Source organism: Pseudopodoces humilis, chromosome 3 (genome assembly GCF_049639895.1).
Source record: "Pseudopodoces humilis isolate 2021_Gansu_Grassland_sample_001 chromosome 3, ASM4963989v1, whole genome shotgun sequence".
NCBI lineage: Eukaryota > Metazoa > Chordata > Aves > Passeriformes > Paridae > Pseudopodoces > Pseudopodoces humilis.
Window position 1 is genome coordinate 52,253,349 of NC_142202.1, and position 23,089 is coordinate 52,276,437.

At 39.4% G+C, this 23,089-nt stretch overlaps 1 protein-coding gene across 1 annotated transcript; it reads right to left on the reverse strand.

Annotated features, from left to right (window-relative positions):
* Window positions 1–934: 934 nt before the first annotated feature.
* On the reverse strand, window positions 935–18,844 carry NMBR (neuromedin B receptor). The gene is made up of 3 exons (XM_005518649.2): window positions 18,119–18,844; window positions 3,645–3,993; window positions 935–1,336 (listed from the first exon to the last, which is right to left on the reverse strand). Exons 1-3 carry the CDS (start codon window positions 18,532–18,534, stop codon window positions 935–937), a joined length of 1,167 nt encoding a protein of 388 aa, XP_005518706.2. The 5' UTR covers window positions 18,535–18,844.
* Between the last annotated feature and the right edge of the window lie 4,245 nt (window positions 18,845–23,089).

Below are 23,089 nucleotides of genomic sequence, written 5' to 3' on the forward strand. Positions count from 1 at the left end.
TTTAGTGATTGGATAGAACAATTGTCTGTAAGCTTTAGCAATATGCTATTGGCTGAAAAACTTTTAAAATGTTCTGTAACAGAGATCTCTGGATGCTCGTGCAGAAGTGAGCTTGTGCCATCTCCTGTGACTGTACCTGAGACTGGTGTCCAAAATAAAAGCTCGTGACACGTCACCCAGGGGTCCTGTCCCCTTTGTGAAAAAACTAACCTCCAATATTGCACAAGGTGCCTTTGTCTGCTATTACTGCTCCTTCTAAGAAAGACACTGTGAGCATCTTCTCTCTGGAGCTCAGACACGAAAGCTAACCTCTCACCTGGCTTGGGAATGATTATTTGTCAGATTCTATGCCATTGTGTAAGGGGGGATAGAGCTCTGACACCCCGCCCTTCAAACTTTTATATGAGCAGCCTTGTATAAGTAGCAGCAATAAGCTTCAGTCAGACTACCTGTGCTGACATGAGAGCTGATTAAAGAAAAAATAAATTAAAAATAAAAGTTAAATTGAATCCAAAATGCCTAACAGTCTTAATCAGCAAAGCTAGCACACACCACAGAGCTAAAATCATGCACAATCTATTAAAGCAAAACATAAGCCTGGATCAATATTCAGTTAAAAATACATATTTTCAGATCAGAAAATCTGTATTTTTTTAAAGCAATGTTTTATCAGATACACTGCTTTCCTTTATGTTAAACATGTATCAGCATCTCCTTTAAAGTACAATATGATGCCAGTCAGTTTTGTTTTCTCAGTAAAACACACTCTTCACTTCTATCTAAGAGTCAGACAGTGTGAAGTAACCTCAGATTGACCAGAATTTAACAGATCCTCTCTTCTGAGGACTGACTAAGAATGAGAGCCAAAAGTGAGTTACAAGCTGCAAAGGAAAAGTTCAGATTTGTTTCACAGTCAAAAATCACACTCATTATATCATAATGACATTTCTTGTTTCAAGTTGTGCCCATTCAGTTGTGTCATGGTAGTTACTGTGTTCCTGGTATTGCTTTTCAGGGAAGTCATTTGAATGGCAGAAGTGTTGCACAAGTAGCTGGCAGATCTCTCTTTCTGAGCTTTCTTCCTGCAGCGAAGCTGGTTGTTGAAATGTCTTCTAAAACTCTCACTGAGAAAATACAGTGCAAATGGGTTGACACAAGAGTTGCAGAAGCTTAGCACTCGGGCCACTAAGGTAACAACCATATGTCCCATCGATGGATCAATCTTATTGTAATGAAAAGATCTGTACATGTATAGCACGTGGTTAGGAAACCAGCAGATAGCAAAGAAGCCAACAAAAACTAAAACAATTTTTGCCAGACGTTTCCGAGTTTCCATCTAAAAAGATGAAGAGAACTCAAATGAGCAACAACAAATAGAACAACCCCACATAACAGATTTAATTAAAATATGTAGCATTTTGCTTTATATTAGCTTCAACAATTGTCATGAGTAAGGCCAGCAAAAATGCTTCCTTTAAGGCCTGAATTACTTTTGCCATCTCATTTACTTTCCTTTTCCTCTTGCATTTTACTTTCAGTGAACTTTCTTAGCTGTTTGCAGTTTACAGAAGGTTGCTCTTTCTATATGATACACACAGCAAGAGTGATTCACGGCCCAAGGAAACACTGGCTTGTAGCCTGTAAGCACGCACCAAAGGATGTCATGAAATGTAACCTTTTCTGACAAGATCTCAGTGCTTGGCTCAAAACTTAAGTTTTAACCCCTTAGTCAAAAAGCTATTTGGAAACTGTTGGCTTCAAAATCTAGAGATATCACGAGATAGACATTACTAGGGTTAGCTATACAGTGGTACTTCTATCCCGTTGTTTTTCACTGAGGGTCTCAGCTTGCACCTTTCTCCTAGGGAAACCACCGAAATTGCATTACACCATCTGAAGCATCTTAATTTCAGGCTAAGGTAAAAGGTTCCATTAATTGCAGTAACATCACAAAATGTGCCTTAATTGCAGTGCTAATGTATAACAGATTACATTGTAGATACTGAGAGTGGCTGAAAAGATGGCAGGATATGAGCCTACACAGTGGTTCCAAACTGGCAGAGGGAGATAAACTGGCCAGGCAGAAGGCACCAAAGAGAGGCAAAAAAAGTGTCCCCATATTCCTACTAAAAGATTTATTATGTGTATCAGGCATGAAAGTTTTGCACAGGAAGGAAAGTTTTCTACTCTGCTCAATTTTCTGGGGAAAAAAAAAAAAATCAAGTGAATTTATTCTAACAGTTTTTCAAAATCTGTGAAATTAATCTTTAAATAGTTTTCTTGGGTCTAGCTAAACAAAAAACAGTGGAGAAATCAAAAAAAGATGGGAAAACTCTAACATTCAAATTTGGTAGCATTTGCACTCAGACAGATTGCAAGAGCAGACTAAAAGGTACAGAAGTATAATGTGAATATTATGCTTGGCCTAAAGAAACATGAGCTGATAGCAATAGTCTGAATTTATTTCCCCTTGCTGGGAGATATGTAAGTACACCAGAATTTTCTATCCTTCTGAGCCTCATAGATTAACAAAGAGGAAAAAAAAACTAAGTAGAATGAAAAAATGTGTTCTTACTTTAAAAATACGTGTGAGTTCAGAAATGTGGTATAAATTAAATATTATTTCCATCCAGAGGGTTCAGCCAAAAGGCCCTCTATATTTCACAGGAAAATAAAATAATACATGAAGTGCTAATAGGTATGCACTTTTGACAAGAAACAGACTAGAGTAGAAATGAAATGCTGCTCAAAAAGGATGTAAAGGAATGTAGTCTTTCTAAAGGAATGTGTACATGGGAAGAGATTTCTGTGAGTAGGAAAGTAGTTTTCTAAATTACTGGCAGAGAAAATCATTCAAAACTGTTTAAATGGGCGTATTTTTCTCTGTCAATACTAATGCTTTTTTGTAAACTAGCTGAGGCACTTTCACTGCAAAAGCTGTTGTTTGTACATATGTGTGTTCATGCTGATGTTACAATCTTATTGCTTCCTCTGACTTAAAAGGAAGATTGGCTTTGTCCAGCATTTTAAAATGTTTTGTCTCAAAGATATACAGAATCTATACCAAGAATTTTATAGCATCTCTTTACAGAAAGGATATTAGAAAAGTGCCTGTTCAGTATTGTAATCTTAGAAAGTAACAAAAAAATCAGTTACTGCTCTGTGTTCACATTTTCAGCACTCCTTCATCTGAGAAGAACCTTAAATCCCCTAAGTAAAGTTTTCCTTGCCTGTGTCAGTTTTCTCATTTCCAAACACAAATAAAAAGGGACAATTCTCAAAGCATTAATGTAAGATTTCTTTCCTGAAATGACTGCCTATAGAGACAGGTGAAGCCACCATCATTAACTACAAAAACATCATTCCTCAATAAGAATATAAGTAATGGGTACAGTAACAGCACATACAAACTTATATACCTATCTCATTTGCTGTTATGAATGTGCATTCATGGCAGTGAATTTATAATTTTCCTTGTTCATATTCATTTTCACACTGGGCTTAATATTGAGAAATTGTGAAAATAAGTAAAATTTTGAGATAATCCTTGGTTTATTTCATGTGGAAACGGAACCTCGACTTTCATTTATAAGTGTATACAGCACACAAATTTTTTACCAGGTTGTAAAAAGCAATTTGCTTACCTGTCTTTTGGAATGCTCACTGTGTTCCCCAGGGATGTTGTGAGCACTTTTTATTAAGCTCTTTGCAATATGATAGTAGTAGATACTGATAATTACAAGAGGGAAAAGGAAATACACGAGGAAAAGCAGCACAGAATGGATCTTTGGGTGCATGTCATCTGTCATGGGGTATGGTATGCAGGCTGTGAAAGTGGCATTATCTGTGTCATTGATGTGAGCCAGTTCGGAGAACACTGCTTCAGGAACTGCTAGGAGCATGGAGATTACCCAGATGGCAGTGGCTTTAAGACAAGTCCACAGCACTGCACTGGAGGTCTGGATGTCCATGGGATTCACAATTGCTTTGTACCTGAAATTGAGCAAAATGCTGATGCAAATTAAAAGGTATTTAAATTCAACATGCAATACACAAGCTTACTTTATATCTTTGATTAAAATAACATCATGGGTTTGGTTTTTTTCTTATTTGAAATGCCAAGGGGATTGTAATCCTTCTTGAACTTGCCTTCTCTAAAACTCTACCTTTTTTTGTATACACTCATCAGAGGAGGCAGAAGGAGCCCTGGATACAACCCGTGACCATAGGTGCCCATTCTGTGCCATTGTGGTGCAAGTGAAGAATCAGCCATGGCCCTACCCTCTGCTTTTCCAAATATCCCCAGAAAATCCCCCAATGTCCATACTCCATATCCAAAATCCATACTCCGTGTGTACCAGAACACGCATGCTTAGTGTTTCCTTCCTTCTTTCCTCAGCTCCTGAAGCCCAGGGCTCTCTCTTGCTGCCACCACAACTTCCCCACTCTAGGAAATCCCAGTCCCCCTCAGAGGAATATATGCATCTTCATGAAGTCAGGCATATATGACTCCCAACGGCCTGTGCAGAAAGTATTAAACTCTTACATAAAGTAAATATTTCCACATCAATAGCTGGAAGCTGCTGCTCTACACTGCATTTTGGAAAACTGTCTCATAATGTATGATTGCATATAAACCTTTGTGGAACTGATAATTTCATAGCCCATGCAATGGAAACAGGAAGATTTGCAGAGAAGGGAAATATCACTCTAGACCAAAGTAAAATAAATGAACTGAAGTAGACTTTGGTCAGGAATTCTTTTATTAAATAAAATCATTGCAGGAGGTGATAAAATTTCCACAAGAAAATTTATATGTTATAAGGACAAATATAATTTGAGAAAAATATTTCGAGGATACCTTAAAGTTCCAGTTAGATTTTTAATTTATTTTAATTTTTTTAAAATGTAAGTAAATTATGCTTTATTGTTTTTATTAAAAACTAAACCTTAAACAAAGGTTAAGCAAAACATTTCGTCTAAGCTGTGGAAGTATGGAAACTCATGGGATTACTTTTAACTACATTAAATTTTTTGTTTCTACTTTCAATTTGATTTGGGATGGCTGTGATTTTTTCTGAAAGAGCAGAAGTTTTGACAATTGGAAAAAAATATTCTTCTTTAATATTTAAAGAAAAGTTTAACAGGATAAGGGGAATCAGGAGAGATTCAGGCTCCAGGTACATAACTTTGTTCATCCTCACATGTTTGTAATCAGTGGAGAAGCACTTTCAAAGAGTGATTCAGATTTTAGGTATATTAAATCACCCTCTAGAGTGCTTGTGTTTTTCTCTTTTAGCTACACAATGAGTTTAGATTAAGGAGAACAGTAAGTTAGATGCCTCTACTTTGTGATAAAATTCCATATCCATGCATGTAGATAGATAAACACACGTAAAGATGTATAAATATGAACAGCTATGAGCAAGTGTCTAAATACTTACCAAGGATTAGTTTATACCCAAATATAATGTGGTTGCTGAAGGGAATGCTGATAAATGGAGCTGTGGTCCCAAATGCCCCTTAGGGCTAATTTGCAGGTCCTGACAGGTAGTTCATAGTCCCTCAACACCTTAAGCAGATCTATGCCATGAAAAAGTCTGGAGCAGGGCACTGTCATGGTACCCAAGGAAACCTTTACTTCAGAGAATATGTGAGTCAAAATGTGCCTTAGGGTCCTCTTTCTCAGGTTTGTGATAAATTGTTTGATCATTAAATAATTAAAAATAATGGCTGTTAATGTTCATGTCCTCTCTAAATTCAGAGAGAGAATTTTTACTGTATTTTCACCCCTACCATGGAGTAGAAAACAAAACTCAGCAAACTGTCTTTGTTATTTTCCATTTTTGCTATCACACAGTGAGAAACTCCCTGGACACCAAGGTGTAAAGAAAGCCTTTATACTGCCATAGGAAGGACAGAGGTTTCTGCACAAAGCATGGATAGTCCCCAGCACAAACTGTGACCTTAATATTCAATAATTGTTTCCTATTGCTGTCTGCATTTATTTCATTACATAAAGACATATTTTTGAGGTGATGTCAAGTCCTTACCTCTTCTCATTTTTAAAAAAGTCTGCATTCTTAGGAAAAAGCTGGTTTGGGGATTTTGGGATAGGGGGAGGGCACTGGATAAAAATAATGTTTTGTAGTACAGATTTTTTCATCTCCTTTTCCATTTCTTTGCTTCAAAATATTTTGACCACAGTCCTATCATCCAAGTAAATGACCATGTCATAAATAATTGTTTTAGAAGCAAATTTGCCTAAGTAATCTCTAAATGGAAGACTTTTTCAGAAGTCTTTACCTTAGCAGAAGATGCCACATATATTTGTCCTTTGACATACCTTGCTGTTTCAGTAAATAGTATGCTTTTCCCTGAGCTATAACTTTCTCCAAGTGGAAAGGCATTGGAGCAGAGTGCACTTTTTCACAAAACAGCTGAGTTTAGTGCAAAAAAAACCCCTCCTTTTATTCTACTCGCTGCTTTACTGACTATAGGGTGGCACACTTCCTGGGACTCAGCCCTTCACAGTACTCAGTGTCAACGGGAAGAAAAATGCAGTGTGTTTTACAAAAACAGTCATCTTGATATATCTTTAAAAAGCTATAAAGTGAAAAGAAACAGGTTACAGATAAAATTAAATGTAGACTGAGTGTAATGAGAAGTGTTCCCAAAGTGGAAACCCAACCTCTTTATTTGTATAAAGCCAGTGTAAGGGCGAAACATACCATCAACCATTCAAATTACAAAAACCATATTTTCCATCAATAAAAACAATGTCAGTAAAGTAGATTAGAGGTGTAAATTAGTCAAAATTATAAGTAAATTCATCATTTCTTTTACTCCACAGATGAGAAAAGAGCAAATTAATATGCATTTGGTTTTAATTAAAAGCCTTCATGTAAATTCCATCTTCCTATATCCTCTATCATTATCACTGCTGACAAAGGGACCCCAACTTGGGAAACCCTTCCTATCTTTGAAGCTGTAGTTTCTGGCAACAGACACAAGCACAAACTTGCTCACTCTCCTTCAGCAGATTTTTTTTTTTTTTGTATAGTGTTTATTTCCATTTTAAAGCAATCTCCTCCCTTCTACACAATCCCAAAATAAATTCATGAAAAGAATATCCTTTTTCTCCAGAGGTATAACATTTTACTACCTTCTCAACTCCAATCTATTTTATCTGCTTCTCCTAACCTTTGTTTTCAAAGACTTTCTAAAAGTATTTCTCAGCTCCAAATTAGAATGGAAAGCTCTACTCCTGTTTCTGCTGCATCCACAATGCTGTTTCCCTCCCAGAGAATTGATTTCGAAACAAGGTGCTCCTTTACTACACCTACGTTGTCCTTCCTTTGCTTTCCTAGCTCTTTTTTTAGAGTACTTTTTTGTGATGATCTTAAAAAAAAACTGAAAAGAAAACCCCAAACCTTAGGCAGCCACTGGAAAGTAGCCTACCATTCTAACAAGATCAGCCTCAACATCTTCTTGCCCTTTTGATTCTGCGTGGTCTCTTGTCCTTTCTTAAAAGCCCTTCTGGTCAAGGACTTTCTTCTTGTTGCTGTTTATATAGTACCTACCACAAATAGGACCCTAATTTATCACCTAATTTACTACATGACATCACAATGAAAATAAATGTAATAATGAAGTGTCAGAAGCCAAGCAGAGATACAATTCAGGCAGGGAAGTTTCACATTGCTTTTCTTTTTCATTTTAATCCTGGAGCTGGAGGGGTTGGTATTTGTCTCATTATAAATAAGCTTTTTGAAGTGATGTTGCTGTGCCATTGTACTGCATTTCCTGCAAACTAGAGTAATTTATCAAAACCATTCATATGTTACTCTTTTATTGTGTCCCTGCATGGTGCTTTCAAACACAAAAAGTTTAACAACATAAAAGCTTACAAATATATCTGAAAAGGAAACCTGCTTGTATAATCAGTATCTGTTAAAAATACTCAAATTATGTCCAGTTGCAGTCCACTCAACTGCAGTAAAATGAAATTTTGGATGGGACCAAAGCTCTTTTCCTTGTATGGGCAGTTCAACTGGAGCAAATCCAGTTGAATCATTAAGAGGAGAAAAATTTATCTAGCTGAAAACATTATGGGATCATTTTATCATTTGATTTGGGATTTGCATTGTTCTATTTTATTCTTATAAATTCTTGCAATGTAAAATACATTTCTATCTTTTTTTTTTCTTTTTTTTTTTTTCAGGTAATACCAGTATTTTTATTCTGTGCTTATCTCTTGAGAGCAGAGAATTGCATTCACTCAGGAACGAGCATCTCTGATGTCTGGTAGAAAATATAATGAACAGTGTTTGAAATGCAGACTAGAACACCATGTGTAAACACACTTAAAGTCAATGTCAATGACATGTGTTCTGTATTTCTCAGGGGGAAAATATTAAGATTTTCCTAAGTGGAAAAAGTTTTCCACTCTGTAAAAATACACTCTGTTCATCCAAAACCTATCAATAATGCTTCAACACTTGAGGATGATCTCTCCACCCTGAAAAGAATCAAACCAGAAGTTTCCCAGGATGCTGGAGTGGTTTTTTTCCTGCATGAAATGTATAACCTGTCCTGCCCCACCAGTGTTTCAGAGGAGACATTTTCTCTTTCTTTTTCGTTTTTTCTTCTCTTCCTATGTCTTGTTTGCCTCACATTAGCTAACTATGCTTATTGCAAGCTCATGAAAATCTTGCAATGCCAACTCATTGCCCGCAATCTGGACTTTAAGTTCCACTTCTGTAAAGCCATTCATTTATGGGTGGAGAGGAGAGCCAAATCTAATAAAGATGCTAAATCTACATGAGCAAATTAAACAGTACCGTAGTCTATTTTTAGGCTACGTGGAGGCCAAGTGGCATTGGCTGGACATCCATGACTGTTTGATTAATCTCTTTAATAACCCAGTACGAAACCACCACATCCAAACAAATTAGCCAGTTTACTATTGGCTATTGGTAATGGCCCCTGGGCTTGTGTTTAATCCTGAATCATGCCTTGAAATTGTTAAGAGAATCCTGATTGACCCAGGTCAAAACCACATCATGGACCTCTACAAAACCAGTGTGACAAGTGTCTGAATGCCAGTCCTCAGTCCCATGCTCTGGTACTGTTGAATATTGGTCTGTGCAAATAAATATAGGTAGATAGATAAACACAGGCAGATGTATATGCATAGAACAAAACCACACGCTTTCAGGTGCCTGAAGGCATCATCCAGAAGCCTCACAGAATGGCTGGCCCATCATCCTAACCCACTGTGCCCATTCTTTCTTGACTTTTAAGATAAGCAAGCAGTTGTATTTCCCCTGCTGTGTGTGCCAGGAGCTGCCCGGATTGCACCTACTCTGCACCTAAGCTTCATTTACAGTCCTGAAACTAAGCACAGCCAAGTAGAGGAGTCAGACCTCAAAGTTATGTTTAAATAATTGCTGGGGCACACCAAAGTCATCAGCCTTCACAAAACTGCCACAGCAAAGGCAACTCTGGCATGTGCATCTCCAGGAACAAAAAGGGGCCATTCATGCAGCCAGGGTGTCTGGGAGCCATTGCCCAGGCCTGCTACACAGTGGCTCAAAATTAACATTTCACCTCTGAGGAGACAACTTTATTCTTAGCCTGCTGCATCACACAAGCAATTGGATATACAATTTCCCTGGGGGAAATATAAGGAAGCTTAGCATGTGTATTCTCTTGGCTTCTATCACCTTTCTGGACTATTTATCTCATTCCAACATTAATTTGGAATTCTGGATTTTGGATTATGCTCAGGAGGGGTGGATAGGATGAAGGGAAAGCCAGTACCTAGGCTAGATATTAGGCCTGGCAATGTGCAGCCTGGACAAGCTTAGGTACTGTTTGGCTTTGTCCCCTAGTTCTCTGTTTTCCTTTTAAAAAAACTTAGAAAACCACAACTAATCTCATTTAATTCTTTCAGGGTTTATAGGCTCAATCCTGAAGGGTCAAAGGACTTTAAGAAAAGAGAAATCCATTTCTCCAATTGAGTTTGATCCAAATCACATCAATACCCCAACCTTTAGACTGATGAGACAGAATTGCATGCTTGTCTACATATTTACTATGTGCTTATTGCATGGCTCTAAGCAAAAATATCTATATAGACTTGAATGGAAAAGGTCTCATAAAATCATCACTGCTGGATCAGAAGGTCAATAAAAAGATCAATTACAGAAACTAGAGTGTCTGAAAGAGGAAATCCGAAGTGTAAAATATGCTTAGTGCCCGTTTGCCTTTATAAAATTTTTGCTGTCACAAAACAATTCCTCCCATTTCTTTGCTGAATTCAGTTATAATCTGGGCTGTGGCAGATAACATACTGTTGTAGAGAACATCACATGGTCAGATGATTTCTATAAATGTTACAAGCCAGGAAGAATTAAATAACCAAACTTGTGTTACGAAGCTGCAGGATCATGTCCAGAGAAGCCACAGTTACCAGTGACGGGCACGGGACACCAACGAGGAGGGCTTTTGCTCATGAAACCATTTATTCAACATGGGAAAAAAGTCAGATCCAGAACAGAGAGCCTCGAACAAAGGCAGGGTAAGGGGTTTTGAGGGGCAGAACCAGGGTGGAGTTCAGGGTCAGGGACCACTAGGAACACAGCAAGGGAGAAACCCCAGGGGCTCAAACCCAAGCAGAACTCCGGGGCTGCCACCCCACGAGGGGTCTAGTGTGGGGTGATTCTTCCAGGGCTCACAGGGCCCAGCCCCTGAGACAGAGGATGGAATCCACTCTTCCCAGGCTAAAAAAGCCACACCTCTCACTTTAACAATGCTTATCTGAAACTAAATCTTTGCTTCCCTGGGTGGGGGACACCTCACACCAAATCTGTAGTAGTATTTCTAGACTTAGATTTTCCCATTTGAGAATCTAGACCCCAAATCTCTAATTTCGAAATTCAAAAATCAGCAAATTCATTTCTTTGCTTCAGTATTATCATCTAAAAACTCTGCTCTGTCACTTTTAAACACATTTCCAGTTCAATTCTATTTGCAACTTCTAATCTTGGTCTGCCCTGAAATCAGCATAGATATAAAATAAATAAATACACATCATGGTAAAAAAAAAAAAGGACTATAAAAACAATATAGAGTGAAAAGTAATATAACAATCTTTAGAATACATTTAATCAAACAAACTTGGAGCCAAAACACAAGCATGAAACCATTTTTTTAAAAATACTATGAAAAACAGTTGGAAAAAATGAAACAATATTTGGGATAATCATGTGAAGGAAAAAACAAAATTATATGAGATATAATGACAGCATATCAGAATAACCCATTTCTCTCATGTTTGTACACACACCACAATTTTATTTTGATATATGCTCATACAAACCTGGAAATACACAAATCTACATGCAGCAGATGCAACTATGAAAGGCTTATGTGGACTGTTTGTCTCATGGTTATTTTCTCTGATATCTGAAAAGTTGTATCAGCTCCAAAATTAATGGACAAATCAATGGACACCAAAGTAAGTTTCCTCTTATTTCTGCAAATTTAATGAACTTATAAGAACTTATTTGCTATTTGTAATTACACTGTCAAATTACACTCAGCATGGATTTAGAACTTGTTTGTGGAACATGTTTAGACCTAGGGACCAAGACTGCATATACTTTGTTTCATTAATACATATAAAAAACCCATAAAATAATTTAGCACCAGAAACACATAGTCTGGTTCTACAGCAGAACTCATATCATAAATACACAAGTTCTTCTGTAATTAAACAATTTAAAATCAAGATTCAATTAAATTATCCCTCTTCAGGAAGATATTCCATCACACTGCACACATATACAGAGATGTATTATTTCTTTTCTAACAAATTTATCATGTGAAATCTTTCCCCACACAAAACATTGGTAGAGCATTTTCGGTCTTTGACAGCATTTCTGAGGGTCTGCTAAATGCAGACTTGAGAATTCCAACATTCCAGTTCTTATTAATCCATTGCAGTGTAATAGATAAGGGCATCATGTACCACATTATGCTGATGGGCAAACAAATTAAATGAATGAATGGTGATATACATGCTTGTTAAGAATTGGGCTGGATCTGCTGTTTAGCAGCTATTTTGCCTGTTACAGACTTTTACTGAATAGCTCAAAGAAGCAGGAAAGGAGAGGGATAGTTTTAAAGCCATTTCTCTGTGTTTAGGTTGCAGCCTACAAAAGGCAATCAGACACCAGCATTTGCAATAGTTAAAGTGGTTTCTGCCAGCACAACACAGGCACTGCATTGATCACTGACTGGGATAAACACCACAGCCATTTCTTACTTTTCCATCCTCAATCTCAGCTGTTTCTGTATGAGTTGGAAAGCCTACAGAGGACACACACAAAGGCAGGAGCTTAACAGATGTGTATGTTTGTATGAAGTTTGAGAAACAGTTGCCTAACTTGGCAGGAAAATGGTTTTTGCTGAGAAATCATTTTCAGCTGTGCAGACAGTCACAAGGGGAACTTCTCCAACAGCTGATTTGAATTGCCTGGCTTGGACAATATTACCCTAGAAGAGTTAACTCCTGAATCTACTCCAGACAGAAAATTATTTCTGCATTGTTGGGGAAGGGGTGGTTCTGCCATCCCTTTTTTTCTTTATATTTTACATCCTATTCCTTTTATCTACATAAGATGGATATAAATTAATTGGAAAATTATTGAGTGGGGACAGGTGAGGAGGCTTCATTGTTTAATTTGAAAAAAAGGTTTTCTAGTAAGCTTTATTTTGTGAATCAAGTTTGCATATATGAACTAAAAGGCAAGTTGAAAAAGTGGCAAAGCTTGCCAAACCTCTCTTAAATTTCTTTTGAATTGCATGTTATTGCATAATTATAACCATACTGCTACAGCCTACAATGAAAGAAACATCTGGACCATCATTTATTTTAATGTACTTCAGTAATTCACTCATTCAATACATTTACCTCAAGTGTTAAGGTTCCTAAAATATATACTTACAGAATCTCATAGTTCTACTTGGTCCATATATTTATGTTTTCCCATCTCCTGTCTACAACGAAGGCATTGTTCTTCACTTACACAGATAATCTTCCATTTTACCTTTGATTATTTTTTCTTTATTCATTGGTTAATTATAAGTAACTTTCAAAATGTCATTTAATACTGCTTTCCTCATAAGGACTTCTTAGTCCGTGACTATCAGCTATTAGAGCTGAAAAGGAAATCACGTCCACTGTCCTGCTTCACCTGCTCCACTACATGTAATAAGAAATGAGGATTTTATATTTTTTCAATCACTGCATTTCAGCCTAAATCAGCATCTGCCATAATAAAGAAGAACCTAAAAATAAATTCTGTGAAAGTTAAAAGGAAATTTTCATTAAGGTGATATTACTATTGAAAAATCCAAAGAAGTTACTAGGGCAGCTTTTCACACTTCAGAACATTTCCAAAGTTCCCCAAAAATAAAAAAAAGGAGGTAATAGACCAGCAGACTGAGCCAAAACAGATTTTGCTATCAGATGTCATTAGAAGTCAGCAGAGTACAAACTTGCAAAAAATATTTTTTACTTTTTTAAATATAGATTGCAGTCTTCCAAATCTAACACAAATAAATAAAGAAATAAAATAGAAGGAACAAATAGTTCAGCTAAGAAAATCTATAGAATACATTTTAAGCATCTCAGGCACTATATTTAGCTATTTAAGTATGAATTTAAATTTTCAAACTGTTACCTGTTAATCAAGTATTTGTCTCATCAAAGGTGTCTTTATGTCACATTATTTAGGAAGATAACAAATACAGTGCTGTTCCATTTGTAGTAGGGTGAGTTCAGCTTTGCTGTCTCCATCAGAGTGCAGCAGAACTGCATTACAGCTAACACATTTAAATCTTTCATTAGCAACAAAATTCAGTGTAGGAAAAGAAACAGAATTAAATTTAATCCTATTTTTACAGATCACTTAAAAATGAGGGATAAATGACAGCTAAAGAGAAAAGGAAAGACTGTGTTGGACAAATCTAAAGCTGTTTGAAGTGGCTGCTATTTATTCCTATATGCTATTCCAAAGGATATTCACTGCAGACTGTGGGTACCACACAATACTGCAGTAAGGCCAGAGGCACCAAGTCTTAATTGACTGTCTCCTGAGCTGTCCACACCAAGGTTAAAATGCTATCCAGACCTCTAACTCTGAAAAGCATTTTGGATACACCTTTCTATACATTCCTGCTTATGTTCTTACTCTACCTAGATTCCTTCCTGTGCACAAAACAGCAAGATCCCTCACCCTGAAAAAAAGAGGGGGAGTCCTATGGGCCCAGTTTGCCTACTGAGATAAATGTATGGTCCATCATGGACACAAATTGGAAAAACACTTTGTGCAGCAGTGAGCAAGTTCATTGGATGATTCAAGTCAGGTTCATCCCTGGCTTCTGCCCTTTTTGCAGTGAGGAGATGCCAGCACATAGCATTTTCTTCATGTGTGCCATACTGCAGTCCCTCTGGCAAACAGATCTCACTTCTTTATTCTTATCCTCCTTGTCAAAGACCACACCAAGTCCTGCGACTTTCTCATCAACATCCATTAGCCCTTGCCAAAACTGCAGCCCATGGACCCTGAAGAAACAAGCTCATCCAGGCCCCATTTTTCAGTTCTTGTCCCACCACATCTTTAGGAAGTGCATTCCTAGCCACTGTGCACCAGCTCTGAGCACTTTCAGGGTACGCTGAGTGCTATTGGGAGTGTTCTGTCTAACACTCCCCTTAGTTCCCCTCTTTTCTTTTTTCTACATTTTTGTCTTTCAGCCCTCTTCCTTTTCCTTATTTGTCATCCACTCTATTAAGTTTTCTCTATTAAGCACCCTCTCTTTTTGCTTTGGTTTTATAAACAAGAGATATATAATAATAAGGTTTGTAGAGGTGGTCTGGTTTCTCCACAATAGAGAAAACTCAGTGGCCATGAGGGGCAGGGTTGCAGTCCCTACATATCTCCTGCATGGCAATGAGAAGGGACAGTTGGCTCAGCAGCACAGCTCCTGTGCTGCCTTCTCCATCCCACAGGAAGGGGAGATTTCATCCTGCTCTGACACCAAAACCCTGCACCACCACTGCATCATCTCTGCTGCCACCATCCCCACCTTCACCACTGACCTCCCTCTCCTCTCTGCCCCAACACGCGTGGGGCTGCAGCAGGGCACCACTCCCCACTCCAGGCAGCCAGACCTCCAGGAGCTCAGGGGTGGGAAGAGCCAGCTGCTGCTCCTGTGATGGGGATGGGCAGCCTCAGGCAGATATGATGCTAAATTCCATCTGCATGGAAGGGAAATCTGAAAAGTATTGTTAAAAATGACATATTACATTTGTATACACACACAAAAACCCCTAAATTAAAACTCAATCTCAATACAAGATAATGAAGTTTGCAAATAAAAGGTGCATGTTTGTCACACAAAGCATTACTGATGCTGAGAAGGACTTCTGTGACAAAAAAAAAAATCTATATGAAATAAAGCAACTTTAGAAAAAAAATATATATGTAATTATATACCACTACTTTTACTAAAGTAGTAGTACTTTTAATTGTACTAAAAGTACTATTTCTTCTTTCACTTTGTTGGCAACAATCAGAGTTTGTAACTTCTGCAGCTACTTCTGTTAAATGTATCACATACACGGAAATTGTCATGCAGAATTTCCACATAAACAATAAGTGTTAATTAGACTGTGGAACCCAAGACAACTTCCCTTATCCTAATTTTCACAAGCATGCTCTAAAGAATCCTAGGTATTCCTAAATCTGTTATTTAGTGTAATCAGTGTCTGCCATTCTATACTGTCTCATGGCTGCAAGGAGCAAACAGCAGGAAGGGTTTTGTTATCCTATATTAAGCTGTACTTTGAACATTTTCTGTGAGAGAAGGGGCCACTATGAAGACAGACCAAATAGGCACTGGATTGTAATGGAGCCCTCTTGGTGACATCACTGCTTACAAACTGCCACCATCCTACCCTAAATTCACTCACCTGGAGAAAACACTGCCCCCCAGCCAGGCCTCACCTCCTCAGCACGTCTTGGGTGCAGGACGCTGCCAGCGCCTCTGATCTGCAGCATAACCATCCACAACTGATCTAGTGGTGACACACATTAAAATCCAGCTACAGATCAGTGTCACAGAAACCCCTCCACACCAGTGCCTCCTCTCTAGCTCAACACTGGTGTTGTACAAATCCATAGATTTGACTCCAACCCAGACACCACTGAAAGTTCAGTCGGCTTCACTCAGCAGTCTCCTGGGTCCTAAAAGACTGGTCTCTGAAGTCAGTGGAAGATCTTCTGACTGGAAAATAAAAGTTGTTTTGTTCTCAGTAACCTAAAATAAAACTACAAAGGTTGAAGAAACATTATAAATTCCTAGTATAACAATTTCTGACACTGGCATATACTGTGGAGTCCAAAATGCTGAAGAAATATGTTCATTATGAGCTTGTTTGGTCTCAGCACACAAACTGTAACCAATTTTTAGCATATGCAATTCTACATGCATTAAGCATAAACAGAGTCAGTATTATAAATTCTTGACTCTTTACTGATATAAAAAGGTTATAAAATTATCTGGAAAATGAAACAATGAATGCTCCAAAGCTATATAAAAACCAAATTAATGAATCCTTAAACATTAAATCACCAGCATTCCCTCACATTACATTTCTCTAGAGAGGTGATCTCCACTAACTTCTTCCCTTTTCAAATAAGATATATACCACAAGATATTAAGGAGTGGAAATAAAGCACAAAGAGAACTGTAGGGTTTCCTTGGATCTGTAAGGACAGATTTTGAAATACTATTTAACTGAGGTAATCAGCGCTACAGGTGCTCACTTTAAGGTATGTTTTGCAAACTCTTCTTCAAAACCATAATCCATTTTCATCAGTTGCAGTCTTTATAGACAAATACGTTATGTCCTGATTCAACCAGAATTGAAATTAATGTTCACTGAAGGCTACCCTCAAGTGAAATCAAACAATTGACTCAATTAGTTAAAAAAAAAAAAGAAAAAAAATAGTTATGGTCTATTAAAGAAAATAAAGGATTAAAAGAAACATTAAGTAGGAAAATGTATTTCTAAACTCAGCTCTTCACATCATGCACCAGTATAATGCAGTGGCTCAGTTCAAAATCCAACAAGAGAAAATGGGAGAATTCCTACGGAGAAAGAATTAAACATTTTCATTTCTGGCCAAAAAAAATTGATTAGATACAAAAATAAAGATCATTTCATATAATTTAAGTTTTCAATTACACTGCAAGATTTTTTCTTTTGAGCCTGAAGCACAGTCTTATAGCCACTCAGTTGTTATAAATTCCTTAAGTACCCATTCACAGTAATTGGAAGAAAAAGCTGGGGATCCAGCTCCTTCCTTCTTCCTAATTTGACAAGTACTGGAGATAAAAGTGTTACTTTCTAGTTTGTTTGGAGGTATTTTCTTTTTTTTTTCCTTTCTTTTCTAAAAGTTCAGAAGACAATAAGAATAGTGTGAACCAGAGTTTAAGACTGACAATTAAAACAGAGCAATTTGGTGTCCCTGAATTCCCAGAAGCTAAACTAGTTCTGGCAGTCACCTCTAGTAACCTGCTCTTCTCCTAAGGCACAGACACACATACATGCACACATGCCTACACCTTCTGAGCAGAAAGAAATAAATTGATTAAAAATACATCTGTGCCTAACTTGGTTTAAGTCACTCATTGCCTGTTGACACAACACTGTGACTTGGCAAGGGTCGTATCTAAAACTCTACTCTAATGAATAAAATTCCAATATATGGACTTGGATCTGTTACACCATCCCAGGGGTGCAGAAGACAGGGCTGCTGACATCCTGGAAGCTGGGGGCCAGGCACAGCTGTTTCCAGATACCCTTTAACTTCAATAAGTACTACTTGCCATCAGCCATTGAGGGAAGAAGCATGGGCACCTCACAGGTTGGAATGAGGGGATTACAAAGCAGGGACACATTATCTAGAGAGATGCTTTACCTTTCATCCAGCCTTAGCCCAAGTTGCAGAGAGCTGAAGTGGCAGCCCAGCTTTCCTACCTGTCAGCACTGAGGGCAGTGAGGGTGAAGACAGAGACACCAACGGAGGTCAGCTGGATGACAGGGATGAGCTTGCAGCCAACTTCCCCGAAGAGCCACTCTTCAGAGAAATACCGGGAGGCATCCACAGGCACACAGGTCACTAGCAGGAGCAGATCACCAGCGGCGAGGCTGGAGATGAAGATGTTTGGCACACTTCTCATGGCACTGTTGGAAATGAAGATCTTCATAAGGGTGACATTGCCCAGCAAGCCGACAGTGATGATCAGCAGGTAAAGTGAAGGGATCACACAGCGGATGATGAACACGGCCGTACCTCTCCCCGCGGACAGCAGGGCTGTGTCGGGCACCGGCTGGACACTCCCATTCTCCCCGAGGGGAATTGCTGTCAGCTCGGGCGGGGGCTCTGGCTCCATTCTCCAGCTTCGCGTGGACTGACGGTCTCAAGTACAAAGTGCAGTGGGAGCCACAGCAAAGCTTCACCTCTCTGCAAGTCAATCAACTTTCCCCCGCTTCTCTACTGCCCTTCTTCGCTGAGTTTTCCCCCTTAAGAAATGCAGAGGAATGTCAGCCGGCGCAGCTGCCGGGGAGGGAAATAGAAGCTCCCGTGCTCTGCCGCTCGGCTCTTCGGACAAGCGTCTCCCTGCGGGCGGGAGATCCCGGGCCCGGGGGCAGAGAACGCCGTCGGGACAGCGGCCACCTGCCCGGGCCCCCGGGAGCTCCCTGGGCGCGCCGCTCCTGCCGTGCCCGAGGCCCGGTCCGGTCCGGTCCGGCCGCTCTCCGCGCCCGCGGAGCCGCCTGCGCTGTCCAGCGGCGCCGCTGCTGCCCGAGCTGCCCGGTACTGCTGGTGCTGCCCGGTACTGCTGGTGCTGCCCGGGCCGCGGGGGCGGGGGGGAGGCGCAGAACGAGCCCGCTCCTCACTCGGCAGCACCGGCTTATACCTGGTACCGGGAGGGGCCGCCCCGCCCCGCCACTCCTCCTGCGAGCCCCTGTGCCCTCGCCCCAGCCCCGCGCTGCCGAGGACGATCTTGCGGTGAAGGGAGAGGCGGATCCCGGAGCCGTCCCGCGGGGTGCCAGCCCCTGAGCGCCATGGGGACGACGTGGGGAGGGGGAGCGGACAGGGAAGGCTCCAGCCCCGCCGCTGCCCACTGCAAAGCAGCCCCTGCCAGGCTCTGCCCGGCAAACCGGAGAGCTGTCCGACACGTCGGACAGAACGGGGATCGCCTCCGGAAACTCGTCTTTCAGCATCTCACTCAGGTGAAACCACAGTGCTTTGAAACGCAGGGTGGCAGGGAGCGAGGGGCGTGAGAATGAAGGGATTTTATTCCTGACATCCTCCTGTAGGTTCTGCATAGATTCTACTGAAAGACATCAACTGTGTTTAAAGTTTTAAGGGTTGATTTGTGAAGCTGCATTTCACGGTGGTCTTGACTATGGAAAGGGGTACAGGTGATGTGCTTTATCCGTGACTTACTCTGCAAATGGAATAACACAGTGGAGAATGAATTTTGTTTGCCTCTTTGAAGAGTAGAATTTGTCCCTAATGTTTCTTGTTTTTCAGTGAGGTAATGTCTTTTACTTCTCAGTGTCTGCACACGTATAGGCTTTCCAAACACCTCCATCTGTTTCCAGCAGAAGCCATGAATGTAGGTAACCATGTAAATACGCTGGAAGACAGGCAGACCCATTGGACTGAAGTTTCCAAGATAAAATGTTAAGGTAGAAGAATAACAGCATTTGCCAGTAACATGCTCTGCAGACTGATTCCTTTATTTCTTTTTCTCAAAAGAGAGCTTGTAGAGAACTAGCTTGTTCATATTACTACAGCAGTTCTCTTGCAGCTCTATGAGTTTATGATAGGTCTATGGAGAGTCTGACCACTGAAATACCAGAATCAAAGCATGTCACGTGTGCATAGCCTGTCCATGACATGCTGTCTAGTGTAGGAATTAAATCAGTGATTTCTTCTTAAATAAGCTTTTGCTAAGATTATAAAAAAAATAATTAATGTTACTTAAAAGTTACACTTGTCTATATCTATTTGTTGATCTTTGTAACTCCTCTCACATCCCTGAATATATAAATGTGTTAAAGCTGTGTAAATTACTGATTCATATAATGCTGAGTAATTAGTTTGAACCCAACCAGTGCTAGGCCTCAGTGAAGATCAGGCTAGACATTTCACCTTTACCACTAAGCAGCTCATCACAGTCATCACAGAGCTCCTCTGGAGGTGACTCTTGTTACTGATCAAGTTTTCTCCACACGGTTTTAAATCAACTGTGCTCCCTCTGAGGCAGCCTTACTGATGGCTTACATACTTATATAAATTGATGTGACCCTCTACTTTGTTGAGCATACATGACATTTTCTAAGATCAACAACAGTCATGTTTCTGTTATTCAAATCACTCTTTTTTGTCCCCATTGGCTGGATCCAATATAAGTCTTTAACACTGTGAGTTTAACATTGGGAGTATGGTCCTTTTGCTAATTTGTTTGAAAATGGGTTTATATATTAACAGACAGTATGATTCCCATCGGGAGAATAGTTTAAATTCAACATATCTTTAATATTGCTTTTTTGGACAAGAGGAAGTTGAGTCTTTTTGCATGAATATCAACAAAAGAACACTTTTAAAACTTCTATTCATATAAACATACTGCAGTTTGCTTGGAGAGAGGTCAGACTCCTTGCTTTTTGTTGCACATCACCTCCACTCCTACTGCTGGCTTCCAGGAGAATTTCTTCTATCCTAGTGAGTTTTATCTGTCCTTTAGTTCACTGGATGGAATTCCTAAGGTTGAAGAATTAGAAACATTTTCAGTGGAAATTTACATTCTTGATTTTTATCAGTACTTGATTTTATCTACTCCATTTTTTTTAGAACTCTAACAGCAAGGAAATAAGCTTTGAAGAAAGTGAATGTCTCCAGCTCAGGGAAAACAGAAAGTTGGATTATGCTTCTAATGTTGTTCAGCAGATGCCTGTGTAAAATCAATGGAATACACTCAACGAGTGTGAATATAATTTCCTGCAGAGGTAAAAAGGCGTATGTCTTTTTACCAAGATCCACAGACCCTGAGATAAACCAGTCGGAGTTCAGACCTCCACATACAAACTGTTCATCATTCTCTTTTCAAACAAGAGTTCACCATATCTTTGGATGTTATTTCAGACTACAGCCTAGAGACAATTCCATTGTGCAGCTCTGACACAGTTCTTGGCATAAGAGTGAGGGAGAGAGTGCCACAGGTGAACCTCCCCAGTGGGAAAGAAACTGCACAGGCACAATCAGCCACCACAGATGGAGAGCATCTGGGAGTGCAACACTGTAGGGCAGAAACCACAACAACTTAGAAATGTGAGAGGCAAATTCACTTCATCAGCAATTCCCAAATGTAGGGTTTCATAATCAGTTCATGTAGGAATGAGGAACTCCACACATCTCACAAACGCCCTCTACCGAGAAGTGGGTCTGACAGGAAAAAACACTCTTTTCACACATTTATGCAGCTCAAGGCACTTGATAATTCCAGGGCTAATTCCAGATTTGCACATCACAACATCTGTAGTCCCATGAAGAGCCAAGTATATTTGCCACCAAAACTACCTGCAGAAAGTACCCTAAGTATGTGTATACCTAATGTATGCACATTAAATGAAAACTGGGTTCAAATGGAGCCCCGGATGTGATCATGTTTGAAGGCCTGATCATCAGTCAAATTTAAAAAAGAAACAAAACAACAACCAAGGAACAAATACAACCTGATTTTAAACACTGAGCATTAGGAACCAAACCTTTGATAAATTTTGTAATAACACACATTACAGCGTAGATACAGCTGGAAAAAGTGGGCACACATTGTAGCAGAGAGTGATTTCTTCCAGACAGTCAAATGTACAATAACCTAGAACAACTCATGCTTTTTTTCTTGTTACTTCAATAGAGGCTTTCTTATTTTGATGGAGGGAACTCTGCAAACCAAAATGGAAATTCAGGTGCTTCCAGCACTAGACAAAGCTGGAAAGCTGGCAGAAGTGGCTTTCTCCAACATTCGTTCAGGTTCCCTTTAGGGAAACAAAACCTTATCTTACTGATACCAATTCAATTTTTTGTACCATTTTCATGGTGCTGTTTTTTTTCATGGCACGAGGATAACAGGTGCCATTACATTTAACCACGCTAATAAAGCAATGAATTGGGTGCTTAATGTTAAAGACACAGGTCATCCCTCTAAGCGCAACTGTAGCTTTATGCATGCATTTAGATTCCATTTGTTTTAAACCATATTCATTCAGTAGGACTTTAACTCATTAAAAGGTTGAGGAGCACACTGCTGAGCTGCAAACTGGAGTCACAATCCAAGCTTCAGACTCACTTAGAAACAAATGTGATACAAATATCTTCCATCCCACTTGTCAATGATAGACAACTAACAGACAGCTGCTCTTACAGATTCAAAACAAATAATGATTTTCTGTCAAGGAAGTCCCAAGGAATGGCTTGACTTCCTTCAGCAGACTGCACTCAAAAGGACTGCACAATGCCAGCTTACTCTACTTCCATCTCAAATTATCCTCCTAATGTGGTGTTACAAAGCACATTATTGAACACACATGACAAAAGAAAAACATTGCTATTAGCTCCTCCTAGTGCGAAGATAATGGGATTCCTGTGCTTGAGCTCACATGACACTGGAGCCATTTCAAAGAAAGTGACAGTTTTATTGTGGGCCTATTTGTCACACTCGGGGGTTTTACTGCAGACACCCAAGGGGTTTGTGTTGGGTTTATCTGAAAACCTCTCTAGAATTAATTTTTTTTTTTTTTAATTTCAATGCAGCTGTATTCCTTATGTATTCCTAGAAAAAAATCAGAGCATTGCCAGCTAAGTCTTCTTTTAGCACCTTTATCACAGGACAGAGATTCAAGTTTCCATATTGTTACTGAGGTTGACTGTTGATTGTC

Bases quoted from the DNA above. Each gene is read 5' to 3' on its own strand.
- NMBR (XM_005518649.2), bottom strand. From the start codon at position 18,534: ATGGAGCCAGAGCCCCCGCCCGAGCTGACAGCAATTCCCCTCGGGGAG. The intron at 3,994-18,118 runs GTAGGAAAGCTG...GCTCAATTTCAG, and splicing joins ACTGCCCTCAGTGCTGACAG to GTACAAAGCAATTGTGAATC. The intron at 1,337-3,644 runs GTAAGCAAATTG...TCATCTTTTTAG, and splicing joins GTGAGCATTCCAAAAGACAG to ATGGAAACTCGGAAACGTCT.